This window comes from Hemibagrus wyckioides, linkage group LG20, assembly GCF_019097595.1.
Source record: "Hemibagrus wyckioides isolate EC202008001 linkage group LG20, SWU_Hwy_1.0, whole genome shotgun sequence".
NCBI classification, from domain to species: domain Eukaryota; kingdom Metazoa; phylum Chordata; class Actinopteri; order Siluriformes; family Bagridae; genus Hemibagrus; species Hemibagrus wyckioides.
In genome coordinates this window covers 9,919,964-9,939,758 of record NC_080729.1, presented here as the reverse complement: position 1 = coordinate 9,939,758, position 19,795 = coordinate 9,919,964, and the positions used below count along the sequence as shown (strand labels likewise).

The 19,795-nt window shown below is 36.2% G+C and overlaps 2 protein-coding genes and 1 pseudogene across 5 annotated transcripts in view; all 3 read right to left on the bottom strand.

Annotated features, from left to right (window-relative positions):
• The window catches only part of LOC131371136 (neuropilin-1a-like), a 46,169-nt gene extending 43,361 nt beyond the window's left edge, over positions 1-2,808 (bottom strand). Inside the window, exons 1-2 of one of the 3 annotated variants that reach the window (XM_058418926.1) lie at positions 2,378-2,808; positions 1,073-1,250 (exon numbers count right to left, since the gene is read on the bottom strand). In XM_058418926.1, the coding sequence (XP_058274909.1) occupies positions 1,073-1,250; positions 2,378-2,444 (245 nt within the window). In that variant the 5' untranslated portion in view covers positions 2,445-2,808. The remainder of the gene's footprint in view (positions 1-1,072; positions 1,251-2,377) is intronic. The other 2 variants (XM_058418925.1, XM_058418927.1) reach the window with 2 other exon arrangements.
• Positions 2,809-12,855: 10,047 nt separating this feature from the next.
• Positions 12,856-13,005, bottom strand: LOC131342094 (U1 spliceosomal RNA; annotated as a pseudogene).
• A 231-nt stretch (positions 13,006-13,236) lies between these two features.
• Positions 13,237-19,589, bottom strand: LOC131371140 (tripartite motif-containing protein 16-like). Of its 2 annotated transcripts, XM_058418933.1 has the most exons (6): positions 19,181-19,587; positions 18,300-18,395; positions 17,639-17,872; positions 17,364-17,523; positions 16,796-16,846; positions 13,239-16,548 (listed from the first exon to the last, which is right to left on the bottom strand). In XM_058418933.1, the coding sequence occupies exons 1-6, from the start codon at positions 19,424-19,426 to the stop codon at positions 16,001-16,003; spliced, it is 1,335 nt and encodes a 444-aa protein (XP_058274916.1). In that variant the 5' UTR covers positions 19,427-19,587; the 3' UTR covers positions 13,239-16,000. The 2 variants fall into 2 exon arrangements, with proteins under 2 accessions (XP_058274917.1, XP_058274916.1); XM_058418934.1 differs by lacking the exon at positions 18,300-18,395 and having other exon boundaries at positions 13,237-16,548; positions 19,181-19,589.
• Between the last annotated feature and the right edge of the window lie 206 nt (positions 19,590-19,795).

Below are 19,795 nucleotides of genomic sequence, written 5' to 3'. Positions count from 1 at the left end.
CCAACAACTTTGTCCACGTGTGTAGATAGATAGATGTGCATATGATAGATAAATTCGACCAAAACAAGTTAATGCCATTTTTAATGATTTCTACAGAAAATGGTGTGTGCCATCCCTATTTAAAATTTAATGTTAGAAATAGATGTTAACTGCAAACATATCTGATTATGTAAGTAGAAAACACTGATTAAAACACAGTTTTAATTTCATATTAATGAACTCAAAGTATTTACCTTGACAGAAAAGGGAGGCTGTGTTTTACAAAGGGAATAGGCAAGTCAAGAAATTGCTAATGTGACATGGGGGGAAGGGCCAAGGCTCATCTGTCATTTTTATTAGAGGAAAAGAAAACTACATATTTTTGAGTTCTAGTGTGTGCCAATATTAAAATGCTAAGCACCCACATTTTGATTTTGCAAAGGTTAATATGTCTAATTCAATCTTTTAAATATTCTTGGTATTTAACAACTCCCAATTCCATAGATTTCAAATATGCAAAAGACTTCCTGGCCAAAAACACACTCTGTAAAGCAGATCACTGGTTGTATAACAAATTGTAAAAAATAAGATCATGGTTAATAGGGTTTTGAGATACTGGCAGGTCCTACTCCCATTTATATGGTAGCAAACCTATTGTGAGAATTGCCTACTAACTACTGTAGAGCATAAGCGATAGTGAAATACATCTGATGTATGTTAGTGCAGGGACTATTTTCCAGAGGCTTGCCATACCCTCTTTTGCTACTCTTACATATGCATGATTGCAGAACAGACATTGCTCCTTACTTTTTTTTTTAAAGCACATGGTATGAGGTTCATATTTGCATGCAGAAGAGTAAACAATGTTTAATCATTTAAGTTACATCAGTGGGACTTAAAAATGACCCTCTATAGTCATATTTACACAAGGAGGCAAACAATAGAGACTCTAGACTTTATCATCTAGATCATCAAGATTTTATCATCTTTTTTTCATTTTTGCATATTAATATATTCATCTAGCTCTAAATGGAGTGTAAGTGGCAGTGAAAGTTTTGGAGTTGGTCTGGAAGTGGGTTGGTGTGACACTCACTTGCACTCAGGGCTCTCAAGGTCGAAGTGTGGATTGAAGTTGACAAGGATATGCTGGTGCTGGTCGGGAGCACTTATGAGCCACATGCACTGCTGCGAAGGCGGGTACCCAGAAGGATAGCCTGGTGATGTCAGGTACCCTGCACTTGTAATTGTGATATTACCGCCGCATGTCCAGTCTGCAATTCACACCAGGAGATAATGATGATCAGTTCAGACATGAACACTGGGATGAAAATACACTATATTGCCAAAAGTTTTAGGATACCTCTCCAAACCATTGAATTCAGGCCTTGTTTTTCAGGGCTTGGCCCCTTAGTTCTGGTGAAAGGAACTCTTTATGCACCAGCATACCAAGACATTTTGGGAAGGGTTTCCACAAGGACTAGGAGTGTGTTTATGGGAATTTTTGACAATTCCTCTATAAGCGCATTTGTGAGGTCAGGCACTGATGTTGCATGAGAAGGCCTAGCTTGCAGTCTCCGCTCTAATTCATCCCAAAGGTGTTCTATCAGGTTGCAGTCAGGACTCTGTGCAGGCCAGTCAAGTTCCAGCCAAATTCGCTCATCCATGGACCTTGCTTTGTGCCTGGAGCACAGTCATGTTGGAACAGGAAGGGGTCATCCCTAAACTGTTCTCACAAAGTTGGGGGCTTGAAATTGTCCACAACGTCTTTAGTATACTGAAGCATTAAGAATTCCTTTCATTGTAACTAAGGCCAACCCCTCAAAAATAACACCTGAATTCAATTATTTGGAGGGGTGTCCCAACACTTCTGGCAATATAGTGTTTCACTGTTTACACTGTTTACAAGTGAAGATTGCTGACGTATAATAAAACAGACAAAGCAACATTGTAGGCCAAATGTTATTCGGTATATAACTGTGCTAGTGAAAAATAAAAATATTGAATATTTAGATGAATCGATAGTCCACAAATTCCTTAAAATCTTACAGGGGTTGCTAAGTGGACAGATGCATAATGAATATTATCGGGACGGCAAACCGTTCGGTAGAATTTTTCACAGCCGTTATCACATCAAAAGACAATTGGGATTTGGCAGTGTGTTACATGACCTTAAGAATCACAGCGTCCCGGAAATAAAATAACTCCAATATAGAGGTACGCGCACACCGACACACAATCCAGAAATCTAAGTCATGCACTTAGATGTAATAAGATGGTGTAGCCCAAGTGTGGATAAACGAACCATGAGAACTCGCACACCTCATTTTCTTGCCATAGCAACGCTAATAACACAAAACCCCATCCCTTTTATCATTCACCCACACCAAAACCAACTCACCGATCTGGGTTAAAACAGCAAATGAAGACAGTCCCACTAGAGACACAATTAGCAACGCCACGTACATCCTCAAAAGTGGGATAGAACACAAACTTCAAGGGTCTGTTACCAAATCTAAGACTGTGAGATAATCTGTTGGAATCCTCGCAGTTTCAGGTCTTGAAGCTTAACTTGAAGTCTCCGACCAGAGAGCCACTGAGCTCGTACGCATCCTGCCAGTCCGATCAAGCCGTCAAAATAACAAGAGGAGCAGGTACTTCACTCCCAAGTATAAAGTCTTTGCTATCACTCAAGTTCCCGGCGTGGTGTTTAGCAGATTTCAGGGACAACAGTGCTCAAACCACCTGGACAAAGGCTAGAGCGTGTTCAGCTGAGTGTCGCACTCGCGCTCCCCCATCCCTCTGTTGACAGGATGCTGCCCTCATTGTGCAGCTCGCGAAGGGTTTACCCCCAACTGTACCTAAAGGTCACATCCGACCTTTCTTTCGGCGTCTTACGAGAAGTTCGATATCTTAAATATCTAAATATCCTTTGCAGAAACATACACTACTCTTCAACTCAACTGTCTCCCATTCTTATCTCGACTTTTTTCCCCCATCTTGTTTACACACAACCATCGGTCAGTCCTGGTCTCAGAAAGTTGGTTTGGCAAAAACAAACAAACAAAAAAAAACAAAAAGCAAACAAACAAAAAAAAGCAAATGCACGGGTTTAAACCCGGATAAGTTGATTAAGTAATCGACAGTAGAAAAATTAACTTAAGTCAACTTAAATGTAAAATAGTCAGAACTTAATAGTTTAATTCAAATACACTTAAACCATATTTGTACTAAAATACTGTACCTGGGATAGGAAAATTCCAATTCAGTTTGTTTTTTCTTTTGTGACTGACGACACATGCCACATTTTTTTTATTTTATTGAAACATATTCCAAAGCAACAAATACCATTGATAATGATGCTCATTATGAACTACAATATCTAAAACCAGTTGTTTTAAAAAATAATAAGCAGTTTTAAACAGTAAGAGCAGTTAAATGAAAAAAATGTGTTTTTACCACCAGGTACTACAGTCTATTCTTACATTTTGGTGCACACATTTTCTCTCACAATCACTTTGAAATACCCTGAAACTACCTTTCTTTGTTTTAGCAAGTGGAAAATGTGTGTATTGAATTATGAAACAATTTCCTTTTTTAACCGTTTTTAAATGTTTGCTCGGTAAATAAATTTCAAGTCTGGAAAATAAAAACACATTTTAACAACATGTACCATGTAGCAGCATATAAGTGCATACAAATGGAGAAACAGTATGAATATTTATACCTCTCAGTGCAGTCTAATTGTGCCACACAACAAAGCAGGCACTGATAGCATTAAGAACAACTGTGCAGTCATCACAAATGTGTCTTACACTCCAAGCTCATTTTTCTGCTTTTGAATCTTGAATAATAGCTGCCTTAAGCTTTAAGTGTCACAATATGTTACAACATTCATCCTGAAACCATTTCGTTTACAGCAGGGGTTCCCAAACCAGGCCCTCAATACCACTGCCCTGCTTGTTTTCCAATTAATCCTGCCCAGCACAATGCTGATTAACTGGATTGGGTGTGTTCAATCAGGCTCGGTAGTTGGAAAAAAAGCAGGGCTTTGGGCCTTGAGGACCAGAGTTTGGGAACCCCTGGTTTACAGGAACTTTTTTTTAAATGAATGTAAGTCCTGCAAAATACACAAACATTTTTAACAATACTGGACACATATATTACAAGAAGAAACATATATGACAAAATGAGCAACTGCAAGAATATTTGCAATTGTGCCATGATCATAAATGTGTCTTACACTGCAAGATCATTCTTCAGCTTTTGAAACTTTGATGGTAGCTCACTTCAACCTACGTTTAGCATTACCTGCTGAATGAAGATAAAAAGGTTTTTCATGCACTTCAGGTACTCCAAGTGGAGTGCATAGGTAAAGCCAAACAAGAGGCACATAGCATGAGGCAGGTTGGTGAGTGCATCCATTACAAGGCTGCCCTCTAGTATGATCCCCACTCTTGAGGGGTTTAGTTGTGGTGATGCTAGACTTGTGGCTCTGTTGTCCTCATAGCAGAGAATTCCCACTGAAATGTCCATCATTAAGATTCTTCATTGTGTGAGACACAAGACAATAATGAGGATATTCAGGTAAACTGCAATTTGTCTATATATGCATATATGCTATTATGTCTTTCAGTTAACTTTTTATACTTCACTGTGGTTTTATTTTTTGTAATTTTGTTTAAACAGGCCCTTTGAATTTTTACATAATTTATGCAGTAATGTATTAACTCTTGGTAAACAGGAAAGGCACATTATCAGAAAAAATCAAGTTAAAATTAACTTGAAAAATTCAATGAAAATTTCAATGAAACATCTTCATAAATGCTAATTGTCATTACCCACCTTCCCAAATAATTCAAAACATACAGCAAAATGGCAATATTAAGTAACAATATTAAGTAACTAACAATAATAATTCAAATAAAGTTACTCATAGAGCTGCTCCTGAAGAATACATGCATCATCCCCACGAATGACTGTAAGTCCCCTCAGGACAAGACATCTAGTGGCTGTTGGCTCAGTGAAATGAGAAAGCATTGTAATTTGTCTTTGAACAAAAAACAGTAGGGCAATAAATGTGATTAATGTGCGCATATCTTTTAAATCTGTTTCATTCACTAAATTACATTAGCTTCAGGGTCCAAAAAAATTCAGTGAAATTTAAATTTATAACTATTGTTGCCAAACCTTATGTGAAACAACATACGTTGAGAGCTACTGTAAAAATACCATGCTGCTTTTTTCAAATGCTCAGTATGTATTGGAGTCAACCTTAAATTTACAGATATTTAGATGTACTGATATTTCTAACTAGAAAAGTTTAAACTGTTTTTAATTTGGAGTACTTGAACATAGAAAACAACTCACCATAGTTGTCCAAGGAGAAGGTAAATTGCAGAAAAGACCAAATTTCCAAGCCCAGACTAGTCTTCAGTCTTGAGCCAATCACAACCTGGAAAAGTGCTGCAACAGGGGTGTGGCCCTAGGTAAAACTTGATAGTTTAAGTTTGTTAAACTTACAAAATTGAGTACACCTAGTGATTGTCTCATATACTCATACTGTTTAAGTAATGCAATAAAACTCATTTTTAAAAGTGATATTTACTCAAACTGTTTGCATAGAAACAACTTTTGGGTTAACAGTGTATGAAACCGAACCTTTTATCATGGTGCAAAACATTGATCCTATTAAACCTGTGTTATAACATTTAATAGATACACCTTTGCTTTTTGGTCCTCCATCAGTTTCTTGACATAGTACATTGGCTAATATACATAGCCTGGTCAAAGAAAGTCACCACCTTGATTTAACTTAGCATTAATTATTGCAGTAATTAATGTGTTTCAGATGGCAACAGGTTCTTTAAATGTAGCTTCTCATTTCTTAAACAAACATGTCGGAAGAAATATCCTGGGGTCATGGAAAAAAATGAAGCAGTGTATTGTGTGTTTGAAAATTGCATTACAAGATTTCAAACAAGGTATACTTTGTACCGCTGGTAAAACTCAAGAATCTAATTCTTATAAAGGCACAAGCAGTCAGATTCAGTTGAAATAAACAATTAATGGTTGAATGACATTTCAAGTGGTAATAAGAATGTCAGTAAGAACTCGCTTAGAGAAATTATAATCATAAATCATTTTTGGACCATATTGCACATGTACCATGTGCAACAGTTGATGAGTTCCACACTTCACAAATCGCTCTGCATCATTGCTTTTCTCTGTTAGCCTTTCAGAAGATGTCTTGCAGAAGCATAATCTCAGCAGAGATAAGACTTTAATTAAAGAAATTACCACAACTCTCTGCTCATCTGACCATTTGCTCAAGACAATAACAAAGAGAGGTTCACTTAGCACTGTACACCTTCACAAGAAGTATTATCAGTCTAACTTCAGTGTCACAGAGCCTGTTGAGTACATCCTTAATAACAAAGAAAAGAATTCACCAGTATGTGCATGTGTGAAGATGCAAAATACCTTTGAGAGGAGTGATGCTGTGGCCCTAGTGGTCAACATTCACAAAGCACAACAGGTTAGTAGGACAGTAATGACTGAGCAGCATACATATAGTTGTATGAGATTAAAGTTAGCATGAAAATACTTTTCTGTCTGCGTTACGTATTTTGCTAAATGTATTTTGATGAGTTTGTAACCCTTTAGGCACATCTTGCACAAAACACAAATTATGTGCCATTTACTGGATTTTTGGTACTATAGCTTGCCTCCTTGCTCAAGTTTCCTCAATTAACCCGGCACTCTTACGTAAGAATGAGGATGTGAGGAGGTATGGATATCCCATTGTCTTGGATCCCCTTTGTTCAAGATTTAAAAATTCTTGAGCATGATGGCTTATTTTTCATTATTGTGCAGATTTCTCAAAGGCACAGTTCAGGTTGTTGTGGCAAATAACCTTGGTGCTCATGGTATGGCATTGTCTGTTAAGAGTCTTTCTGGTAAATATATTTGTAAAATGTTCACACCAAAAAGGTCAGACATCCAAACAAAAGTCAGACATCCAAAAGATCAGACATCCAAAGGTCAAAAATCCAAAACAAAAATGAGGTCAGGTGCATTCAGCAGTAGAGCATACAGCATACAGCAGTAGAGAATGTCCAAAGCTAAATCAAAGTAAAAAAAAAACATTTTTCACATGTTTTCAGTGAAAATCTCACACACTTCAGTGATTGCAAGGGTTATTGCCAAGACATTCTACATAATGTGTTTGAGGGCATAGTGCCAGTTGAGTTAGCCTGTTTGAGTTAGCTTGACATTGTTGACAACCAGAAAATATTTCACTCTTAAAGAACTCAACATGGCTATGCTGAATTTTTCTTTATAAATGGGGAGACAAATAAGTCACATGCAATCCCACATACACATTTACAAAAAAAACACAGTTGGTGGAAACATTCATGAAATTTGGGCCTACTCCCATTTGTAATTGGTCATCTGGTATCTCAGGGAGATATGGCTTGGTTAGATTTAAAGGACATTGTTGAACTTGTGATTGCTCCTGCACACAACGATGAGTCTGTTGCAGACCTGGGCATTTTATGGCCCCCGTGCCATATCCGTCCCTTTGGCTATCCCTGTCTGGCCTGCGTGAAGTCAATCAGAAATTAGAAACAAAATGTAAATGTAAGTGTACGTTATGCACACAGTACAACTGCATTGCTTTTATTTTCAAGACAACTGCTATTTTTTTTTTTAATTTAGGTATATGTGTGTCTGTGAACCTTCACATTAATGTAGTGGAGATACTGTGTATTTATTTGGACTCCTAAATTATTTGCTGGTCTTTAACATACACATTTCAAAACACACATTTTCAGTATTGTTTTTGTAAAGTTTAAAAGTATGTTATGTTAAAAATAAAATTAAATAGTGATATAATTATTAGCATTTCTACAAGCATTTTAGCATTTTATTAGAAATAAGAAAACCAGTAGCAGTTAATCAAAACCATATAAAATACCTTAGATTTTTTTTTAATGAATATTTTCTTTGAACATGCACATATGTTTAAAAATACAAGGTACTGTTTGAAAAGCCTGTCTTGATATGAACATAATAAATATTTACTTTTGTTTAATTTTAAATTAGAAAAAATGGAAATTTGGACGAACACAAGACAATTAATTAATTAAATAATAATAAATCAATAAAGGTAAACTGCACCAACACGAGCAGCACCAACAAAATAAAATGAATTAAATAAACATTAGTTAATTTATCAAATTAAATTGGATCAATGTAAGAAAATTTCATAAACAAAAAAGTTATAGTTGCAGCAGTATATTAATTTAATAAATTAAATTATGTGTTAAAACATTCTTAAATGTTAACAAATGAATTGAATGTCACATGTGCTTTATTTACATATTTGACAAAATGTCGAAGAGCGCTTACTAAGTTGCTTACAAATTTGATACTTCTATAAAGCCTATAAGCAAATATGCATCTGCCAGTTGAATGAATACAGTCTAAAGTCTTGAAATCCTACTTAGATGAAGGCATCCACATTTATGCTGCTGATCTTATCAGATGTCACTGATGCACTGTCTAAGAAACGATGTGTGCAGTGACTGAAATAACCAAGGAACAACCTTTCTAAAAACAAGCTAGCCATGTTATCTTGTTAAGGCAGCTATTAATTGAAATTAGGTTTACTAATACGATTGTAATGAAGCCATTGCAGCAGATGAGAGATAATTCATCAGCAGAGAACCAGGTACACAATCCAAATCCAAAGGCAAATTTATTAAGTTTATAAACCAGAAAATCAATCAAAAAACACGTGGTCAAGAACACAGAGAAGCAATAACAATGAATAATCAAGGCTTGGTATAGCAGCAGACTGACAATACTTTGCACCAGAGTGTAGCATGAGTGTGAGTGTAGTGAGTGGTTTAAAATGTCCATACAAACAGAAAGTAACAAGGTGAACCAGAATTTATCAGAACTCAGGCGAAGGCTCCTTCTGACGGGGAGGTGGATGGGTTTTGTTTTTTATTATTATTTTTTTTATTTTTTTTATTTTGCTTTTTTCCCCCTAACATAACAATAACAACAATAAACATCAGACAAAACACAAGATAAAAAACACACATTAAATAAACTAACAATATATAAGAGGAGAAGAAATCAAAAAAAAGAAAGAAGGGGGGGGTATAGTACAGTATAAAACAATCTGTCAGATCTGATCCTGAGGCATAGTTGTTATAAATCAAAGGCTCAGAAGGCATCCTTGTCTACACCCTCTGTATAGAGAGAATGAAGCAAACAAATGACCTGCCTCTACAGCATTTATTGTTCATTTCTGTTCGTTTTTGCATTTTTTGCTTTTATTAGCCCATTTCTACATGCAATACTTTGGCCCCTAAGACAATCTTTTAATGTGCCCCACAATATAAAACTATTAGAGCAAGAAGGTTTATTAGCAGAGGTAAAAAATAAAATTTGTGGAGTTCAGGTTGTTGAAGAAGAAAAGGATTAAGTCTCCACCTATAAGCCCTTCTTATTTTCTCTGGGATAGACAATGTCATTACAAGAGGAGAATGGTCACTTAATGAACGAGAGAGATATTCAACATCCAGCATGCGATATAAAAGCTAGGTAGATAACAGAAACTAATCTATATGGGTATGTGTATCATGAGGATGTCAATAAAAAATCTCACTCTTTTGCGTGTACCTTCCTCCAAATCCTTTGTGAAGGCAGATTTAGCTGCTCCAGAGTGAGGCAATGGTCTAGTTAAAGATCTGTCAAGTACATTGTCTATAAAAAAAAGTTAAACTATCCACCTACCAAGAGTAAGCCTGTTAATTGAGCAACTTGAAGGAAAACATTTTGCATAAATACATATTGTCCTAAGGGGTTGATTACAGACTTTGCAACTGTAAAACTAACAATCAGAGTTAGACTAAGTTGACTAACAATCAGAGTTATACTTTCTCAAATTTTTTTCATTGCAGGTGTACAAATTCTATTTTACACAAACTAAGAAACTGATATGTTTGGTTTTGGACACAGTTGGTGCAATGAATCTCCTAATCTGTGTAAATGCAAAGAAAAAATAGCAGAAAAAGCAAGCATCTGAGTAAAGTAAGCAAGAAAAAAAATAGATTTTAATTCCTAGTAATTCCTACTTTTTGTTTTTTTGTTTAAATAATGTGTTCAATTTTATGATTTGCATGTCTTATTTTATTTTTTATTTTTTTTTACAACCACAGTATGCAATTAAAATTGACACCATAGGTTGATCCCCTCCTGGCCATTGCAAAAAAAATGTTGTCTTTGATTTATTATTTCTACAGTGAAAACCATTTTATTCACTGTCTATATTTACTACAAATTCGTGTCTCACATTACATGCAAGCACACCCTGACATGCATGCTACCCTGACAGGCTCACAGCAGTATTAAACAGCCCTTTCCCACATACAGACACATGCACAGACTTCAGGGTTGTGATCTCTAAGGATGTTATTAGCTATTTAGTACATTGCTTAACATTGTAAAATGTTGTTGTAATATTGTGAATAGACCCTCTTATCCACAGTGTGGAAAAAATGTCCCCACGCTTCCATTCAGCAAGTCTCATGGTGGAATGTGCATCAATTCCGGTTCCTTGCAGATTTGAACAGGAAGTGCCCTTCCTGTCTCCCTGTCCATCGCTGTCTGTCTTATTGTATGAGACTTGATTAAAGTCATAATAATCCAAAGGTGTTTTTTAAAGCAAAGGAAAAGGGTCCTTTCCCAGACACACACACACACACACACTATCTACCTATGGAGGAAGGGAGAATAAGAGAATGTCAAATTATATTCATGAAAAAGGAAACGGATATGATATTATATTGTTTTGTGACTATGCTAAATAAACTAAAATGCTAAAATTCTCAGAAAAGATATAATTAATTGCACTGACAGCACCTTTTGATCTGAATTTAAGAGTGCTAAACATTAGAGCCTTTACGCTTAAGGTCCAATTTGGAACAGAACAGAAACTTGTATTAGACAAAAAGCATGTATTTTTTAATAAGACATTACCCAGAAATCTGAATATGAATCTAGTCTACTACGGTACTACCATTTTTCAAGCTTCAGGAACACACATTCATACTTAAATCTACTCAGTTCAGAAGAAAAAGCAATACTTTAATATTCCTTATGATCAAATTTATTAAGTGAATGAATCATTGCTATTCTCTTCCAAGTACAGATTCATATTTCTCCTTCTTGAATGAATACACTCCTTTCTTTGAGTTTGAATGAGAGTGGAGACCTACGGATACTGATCTACTGATCTACTGATGCCACTATTCAAACTCTTAATTGTCATTTTGTACACACTTTTTGCTAACTCACGACTGTCATTCATTTACAAAAGAAAGTTTATTTTTCATTTCATTATCTGTACCGCTTATCCGATCTATACTCGGGTCTCGGGGGCCTGTGCCTATCTCAGGCGTCATGGCAGGATACACCCTGGAGTGCCAACCCATCACAGGGCACACACACACACTCCCATTCAGTCATGCAATCACACACTACGGGCAATTTAGAGACTCCAATCAGCCTAGAAGCATGTCTTTGGAATGTGGGAGGAAACCGGAGCACCCGGAGGAAACCCACCAAGCACGGGGAGAACATACACACTCCACACACAGTGAGCAGGAGCGAGACTCGAACCCAGGTGCTAACCACTAAGCCACTGTGCCGCCAGAAAGCTTATTATTATTAGCTTATTATTAGTGGTGCTTGCAAAGCTTATTGTTTATAGTAGTAGTAGGAGGAGTAAGTAATGCTTGCTATGCAAAGCACACTTACTATAGCACATGCTTATAATTATTATTAGTAGAAGTGCTTGCTATGCAAAGCACACTATTACTATTTCATATATTATTATTATTATTATTATTATTATCATTATTATTATTATTGGTAATGGCAAGGGTGTAACTTTGGTTTGAGAGGTGGGGGGGTGGGGTGGGGGGGGGGTTGTTTTTGATTTGAATCCCATTTTCTGGTTTGATTCCCAGCCAATGCCCAAACCCCAGCCACTGGATGCAGTGCCAGTCCCAGGCCCGGATAAAATGGGAGGGTTACTTCAGGGCACCCCTGTACACACGTAGGGAGCAGCTGAAAGATCAACAACAACATACATTTAGGGACTATGGTGATATAAAATCCAGGTTGATTATAATGATCAATTCTGCCAAAAAGAATAGTAGGCTACTAAACTATGTATATAAAAGGATACATACGTCTGTACAATAGGAAGTGTTCAACCCGGAAGTGTCAGAATTCGGGTGAGAAGTCCCTCTGCTGGATGTTGAAGGAAACTACGGTCAATGTTCTAACATACTATCTCACTTATTATTAGTGGTGCTTGCTATGCAAATTAAACTATTACAGTCTCACATACTGATGATGATGACGCTTATTATTATTATTATTATTATTATTATTATTTGTGCTTGCTATGCAAAGCACACTATTCCTATTTCACTTACTTATTATTATTAGTGGTGCTTGCTATGCAAAGCCAGTGGCCTTCACCAAATCGATTTCTTCTCCTCTGTCAGCCATTGTGAGAAAATATATATTTTATTTAGTTTGTGCGGTTCGCTGCCTCTGACTACTCCAATTATCCAATCAAAGGACGGGAAATTTCTGATGTAATCATATTGCCTGCTAGATGGCCCCAGTGATGTGTTGTTTTTTCAGGAAATTACTTTTGTTAAGTGATTGGAATTATGTTTTTTTTTTTCAATATGGACAATCGAATGTCCCGAAAATTCCAAGTGAAATACATTGTTGGAATCTTAGGTTCTGGCTCAGCTCTTACACATGCCTGCATGCGCAGGGCTGAGGACCCTCTTCAATCAGAAATTATGCAGTCGAGATTACCGCATTTAGGGAATTCGTAAAGGTCAGCATAGCCCGAGTGCAATGGCTGAGCCTCGCTTTGGGCAAACCACCTCCTTGATTATGGTATTGCCCCTGCTCTCATAGTCAGAGTAGCTGTAAAAGATACTTTCAATCATTTGCCTGTCCACTCCACCCTATCTATCCAATCAACTTTATCTATCTATCTATCTATCTATCTATCTATCTATCTATCTATCTATCTATCTATCTATCTATCTGTCTGTCTGTCTGTCTGTCTGTCAGGCGGTCGGTCGGTTTCCTGCTCGTTTGGTCAGTCGGTTGGACTTTTGATGTTACGTCACAAATAACTGCCACGTTAACCCACACAAATTACCACAACACACATGTGACATTGTAACATCGTATCTACATTTTTTTTTGCTTCAAATAAAAGGATTTGTGAGTGTTCAGAGCTTGCACTGAACAAAAACTCTTGGTATTCAGTGGATTATTTGTGCTGACTACACATATGATTGAAAATTATGTTTTTTAAAATAAAATAGACAGAACATGGACTCATGTAGAACACATTCTAATTGTTAACATATGAGTCATTTATTTTAACATAAAATGCAAAAAAAGAAGATTTTTTCAACATTTTATCAATAGCTTCCACCACAGTATGGCATGCCCTGTTTCATGGCATGGACTATACTCCCCAGAACACTCAGTCACTTCCATGTTCACAGCCATCCAGCTACTGATTGAATACTCCTGTGTTCAATCAGCCACACACTCAACCTCAGACTTTAAAAGACTCTCACACTCACAGTTCAGAAGAAGAAACATTCCAGTAATTAACTGGAATTTTAATAGCAACTGCCTTGCAACACCCTGTCAATCATGTGGAATACAATAACAATTGTGTAGCGCTATCCTAGTAACACATAGTAATACAACATTAAGAGGAGTACCATGCTTAAGCATTCTAAATTTCTCCAGGAATACACTACTCTAGTTTTAAGTTTCATGTTGCCATTACAAATACTACAATACCCAAAATCCTAGTTGTGGCAGCAATGACATGGTCAAGAGCTGATTTGTGAATAGAGAGTGGAAGTGTGAGCAGTAAGGATGGTAAGCATGTACCTGTGTGTGATTATCTAACAGCTGTTTTGTGTTTCAGTGACCTGTGGCTAGGTGATAAATACAAAAGAGATGGGAGCCACACAGCTGAGTTGAACTGAACTGTGTGTGTTCATATTTGAAGGTGTCTTGATTAGTCTGATTGGCTAATGAGATAACAGCATGAATGTACAGGTATTCCTAATAAAGTGGACAGTGAGTGTATGTGCATTTATCAGTAAATGCCTGCCTCCTTCCCAGATGTTCTTCGCAAAAGTAATGATAGCCCATGCTCTACCATCCCCTCCTTACTTGCTTACCTACTACCCAATTACAAGAAAAGTCTTGTCATCCTTTAAAACATACCTTATTATATAGCTTAGTTAAAGTTAAAGTTAAAGTTATAATAATAGACAAATTCATCCCACTGGATTAACTGATAACACACAAAAGCATATACAATGTTTTAACATTTATAGATTAGATTTTAAAATGTATGTAAACAGTTTGTCTAAAAACCTGTGTAAATAGAGTCAGACACTGTCCTATAAAACACAAAAGAAATCTGGATACTAATAGAGGTATGTTTATATGAATTTTGCCCTAGGAGCCATACAATGATCAAATAAATTTTAGGACATGGTGAAGGCATCATGGTTTATGATTTCTTTACTAACAGGACAGGACAGGAGAATGTACTGAATCATCATGCAACAAAATGAAAACATCAAAATAAAGCAACAACCAAAAGGTTTAAAAAGAATAAAAATTTAACATTTAAAATAAAGTTTTGTTATTTTATGACCTGACATCCTAGAGCTGTAAGAACTAATGATCTAAAATTCATCCTCACTGTGCAGATCCTACCAGCAGCTACAGGAAAATGGAAAATGATTTGAATCATTTTCTCAAGTTGGGCTGTGAATTATTCATCAAAGACTCCAAAGACTTATTCACCAAAAGAACTCATTGTCTTATTAGTTTTAGACAGAGTGTATTTTTGTGATTTAAAGAAAGATCCAATCTACGGAAGTCCTAAGCGGCCATGCATTGTTATATATTTTTTTCTTTTTTTGTTTTCTTGTGATCATAACAATTTTCTTGTGATCTTGATATAACAAGATGTTTTCTTTTGGTCACAACTTAATTTTCTTGTGATCTCATCATAATAAAAGTTGTTTTACATGGTTATTTGAGTTTCCTCAAAAGACAACCAAATGACTTTATGAATTAAAAAATGGCTGAACATTAATCCACAGAAAGCAATCAACATGTAGGTCAGCAAATAGTGACTTAAACCACAGCTGGCATCCCAGATGTTGTTGACCATTGCATAGCAAGAGATGCTTAGGCACCTGGCATTGATATGGGATAATGGTAAGAAACACTCTCCAGCCCATGCAGTACATAAGAGCTAATGAAAAATTGACTAATTCACAATTCACTTATATAAGTATGGTATTATATGGGCATAACCGATATAATAAAGATATAATTAACTTATAGCTGATTCACCAGCTTTAGAGAACAGTGTTATCAATATCTCTAACCATAGTAACAAGCTGTTATGCAAATAGCTCAAAAATCTGGTTGTGAACAAGGTTAGAAGAAGAAAGAGAATGAAAGCCATTGCCAATGGTATTTTATAAGGCCATAAGCACAAGATGGTATACAGATGTGTTAAAATTGCATGTCAGGAAAGGTAAAAGAGAACAATTTGGTTAATTTTTCATAACAGTACTGACAGTGTTATATAAATAGTGTTATTAAATAGTGTTTTAAAACTATCAAGCCAATAATGGCTGATAACAAAGCACTCAGGTATCATAAATGTACTTCTTCTCCAACTTCTCTACTGTACTCTCATGTAAGCACTTTCTATATACCTCCACAATGTGATTTTAAAATCATTGTGTCAGCATACCTGAGCCAGCTAGCATATTGCTGTAAGCTAGAAACATGAACAGAAACATGAACTAGCTTCTGTGAACTGGACTAAGAAAACTGTTATCTGGCCTTAAAAATCTATATTTAAATCTATAGGACAACATAGTGTCAGTTTGGATCCTGGCCACACAGTAAATCCTGGATACAAAGGATCTGTGAACTCACACTGCACTTTGTAGAGCAGAATCATTTTTTCAGCTATACTGTAGAAAGACAGTGTCCCAGCATTGTAATCAACAAAGACACCAATCCTGGTGGAGTTGTTCCTTTTGGGGATGTATGTTTCCTTGCCATGATGCCTAAAGGCATATCTAAAAGGTGAGCAGTACAGCCTCCACGACTGATCACTGCAGCCAAACCAGCACTCATTGCGGCCACCCTTTCGACGGATGCTTTTATATGAGACAGCAATGTTAACACCATTTCTGCCACTCCACTCCACTTCCCAGTAATAACGTCCACACACAGGCTGCTCACACAACACTTGGGGCCAGTCAAACCTCTCTGGATGATCTGGGTAAGGCAGGTCCTGGTCATAGTTGGACACTGCTCGGTTGGTCTCGGACAGGCTGAGGCGTCTGTATGCAGTGTTGGGATCCATGGTTAGCTCACAATAATCTGTTGATGAAGCACATGACTTTTGTTTAATAGATTGATGGCTCTCATGGGGAAAATAAGACTGTTTGTTTTAAAGATCTACAATGTTTCCTTTCTGATTACTGATTATAGGTTGATTACAAGCTGGGTTTAGGTACAATATTAATTTGCTGCATAAATAATTGTGTTGGTGGAAGTGTGTGCATGTGTTATTATATGTGTATGTGTGTGCATATGCATGTGTGTGTTCATTTTGTCAATGACTCACACTGCAGGACCTCCTCTCTGGTCATGGGTGTAAGGATTTGAATTTGCTTCACTAGTGAAAAGAAAGAAAAACAATGAATATGCAATACATGCATGCATATGTGTGTGTGTTATACATAATTACTGAGTTTTTTCATATTCACTTTATTTTCCTAATAATTTTTTATGCTAATGCTCTTTGTTTACATTACATTATTAACAAGAATGCAAGAATAAACATGCTATGAAATGACTAGTCTGTAGGCATTTCAAATTTACAAAGGCATTTAAAAAAATGTATAATGTACTGCTATAAACAGTGCTTTGACAATGTGTAAGGTGGTTGCGATGGTTATATGACCAGTGAAAGTGAATAGATTTATCTCTGGGCTCTCCTATAAAACAAACTTTCTGTTTGGTGCAGCAGAGATTTATGTCAAATATATGTACATGTACAATAGATAGCTTTATCACATCATTATGTGAGATAATCATTACAAATCATTACAATTATTATGAAATAAAGGAAATAAGGGTTATTAAGGGAATTGTTAGGACAGTAAATGCAAATAAAGTGATTTGAATAATACCTCTGTTTTCAATTTTCTCCATGCCTGCTTTACAAAAATCTTCCAAATGCTTTTTTAGTTCAGTTACAGACTTTGCTACTTCCTCAAAGGAGATGACAGAGCTAACAGTGATGTTGGGTAAATCAGAAGATCCAAGTGTGGCAGTGAGAAATACATAACGCTACAAACAAGGAAACAAGAAAAATGTGCTGTATTTTATTATATATTCCTTGAAACAGAGCCACATCCAGCTGAGGACTGTTACACAAGTTGGTTTTCTGAAAAAAGACGAATACCTGCAGAAAGTGAATGTGATCCTCTGTTAGAGAGAGCTGCTGTAGCTCTTCGTCTTGCCTCTGAAGCTCAGAGATTTCCTCTTCTAGCTGTTTCAGGAGGCCTTCGGCTCGGCTTACTGCAATCTTCTCCTGAGCTCGAATTAGGTCCTGAATCTTAGCGCGTTTTTTCTCAATAAAGCAAATAATCTCAGAAAAGGTCTTCTCACTCTGCTCCAGTGCTACTTGTGCAGACAGCTGTACATGCATGCACACAGTTAAACCAGATAATCAGTTTTATCCAATCAGATAATCGGATTTTCTATGGTTTTCCCTTAATTTTGAGGTGAATTTAGTACAATTTAATAGCCTTAAGCAAATTTAATGTTTATCCATTCATTAATCTTCACTAAAAACATCATCTTGGTCAGGAATGTGGTGAATCCAGAGAATAACACTAATAAGGTTCGAGAATTCACCCTGAATAGGATGACCAGTGCATCACATGGCACCATGCAAATACACACTCACACATTCATTCATACCTCAGTATAACCAACTTGTGATAAATGACCCTCTTTTCTTTATCAGTGATCCTCAGTGGGATTGAACTCTGGCACAAAACTTTCTTTCTGTTGGCCAGATCTAGAAGAGGCCACAGGTGCTGTTTTTTTCATGCTCATACCTTGTGAGACTCCACAGCTTTCAGCAGTTCCCCAAGCTCCCTTTTCCTGTCCATGATCCTCTGCTGTGATTTCATCTTTGCCTCAACCAGCTGGCTCTATTAAATAGTTGGGTGGTCTAGTCAAATTCTAGTTGAGCAGTAAATATCATCAGATATTTACATGATGTTTTACTTAATCCAATAGCAAACTATGTTGCATTAGTCATGTATATAATAAGCAAATGACTATAAATAAGATAAAACACTTACTTTTTAATACATTATACTACATTTTAATGTATATTTAACAGTAGCAACTTTTTTACTTTTCACTTTTTTCACTTATTTAATTTTAATTTAATAATGGTAACTGTTACTTCCACCCATAATTAAGATTGTAGATCTAACCATTAGTTATGACCATTAGATATGATTCTTTGCTATATTATCATATTATATTACTTAGAGATAGTTGCCATTGATTTTTTTTACTCTGCCTGCAATAGCTGTCTATGCTTCTGGGGTTTTCTAGTTCAGACCATACTGCTGAGCTCCAAATCTAATGAGGTGGATAACAGACATCATCTATGTGTGTTTTAATACTCAAATTACACAGAAGCTATTCCTGGCAAATTTATTTTTGACACCACTCATTATACAACTTAAGCTTCTGTATCACACACTAATAGTCAGTACAGCTGGAAAAAATGTACATTTAAAAAAATTAGGTTTTAACCCTGAGTTGTATGAGAGGAGAAAGGTCCTCCAGTGTACATTTTTAAGAATGAACTTTATTCAATGTCATTTAGTAAAACCTTATGTAATATATACTGCATGTTTTCAAATCAAATATTATTTGTTCAATACATTAAAATGCAAAACACTTAATTTTCATTACTAACCTGTTTCTCCGTTCTCTCTTCTGAAGCAGATACAATTGTATGTCCTTTGTGATCATCCAATGAACACTTTACACAGATACACTGCTGATCCAAGCAGCAGAAAACCTCTAGCAGCTTATCATGCCTAGAGCAGATCTTGTCCTTGAGAAATCCTGTGTTTTTCTTTCCAGTGCATGGACCACACTCCACATAGCCAAATGCAGCATAATTCCTACATCTGGCTGTCTTGTCCAAGAATCCTGACATTTTTTTTAATGACCAGGACTAAGCTCTAGTAGACACAGAAAAGTTGAATATCACACCCAGTGACTGATAAGGAAGTAGAGATAAGTCTAAATTACTTTAGGAGAGAGAAGCAGAGGGGGAAAGGAGATAGAGATTAAATTTCACCAGTCAGCATTAAGATATAAATAAAACTGAAGACAGCCGTCTATCTATACCACAGCCCATAGTAGTGCATAGCAGTTAAAGTCTTGCGCATTACAGAAGGTGTCAGTATGGCAGCCTGCTTCATGTTGCTTAATACTTCAGAGTTATTTGATCTGTTTCCCCACATTACATTCTGCAATTGTACATTTAAATGGGACTGAGTTTACCAGAGGGCTTTAACAAATT

Excerpts from the sequence above, each read along its gene's own strand:
- LOC131371140 (XM_058418933.1), bottom strand. The coding sequence starts at position 19,426 with ATGTCAGGATTCTTGGACAAGACAGCCAGATGTAGGAATTATGCTGCA. Across the intron at positions 18,396-19,180 it reads AAGAGAGAACGGAGAAACAG|AGCCAGCTGGTTGAGGCAAA; the intron begins GTTAGTAATGAA and ends ACTATTTAATAG. Across the intron at positions 16,549-16,795 it reads CAGAGAGGAGGTCCTGCAGT|ATTATTGTGAGCTAACCATG; the intron begins GTGAGTCATTGA and ends CTTCATCAACAG.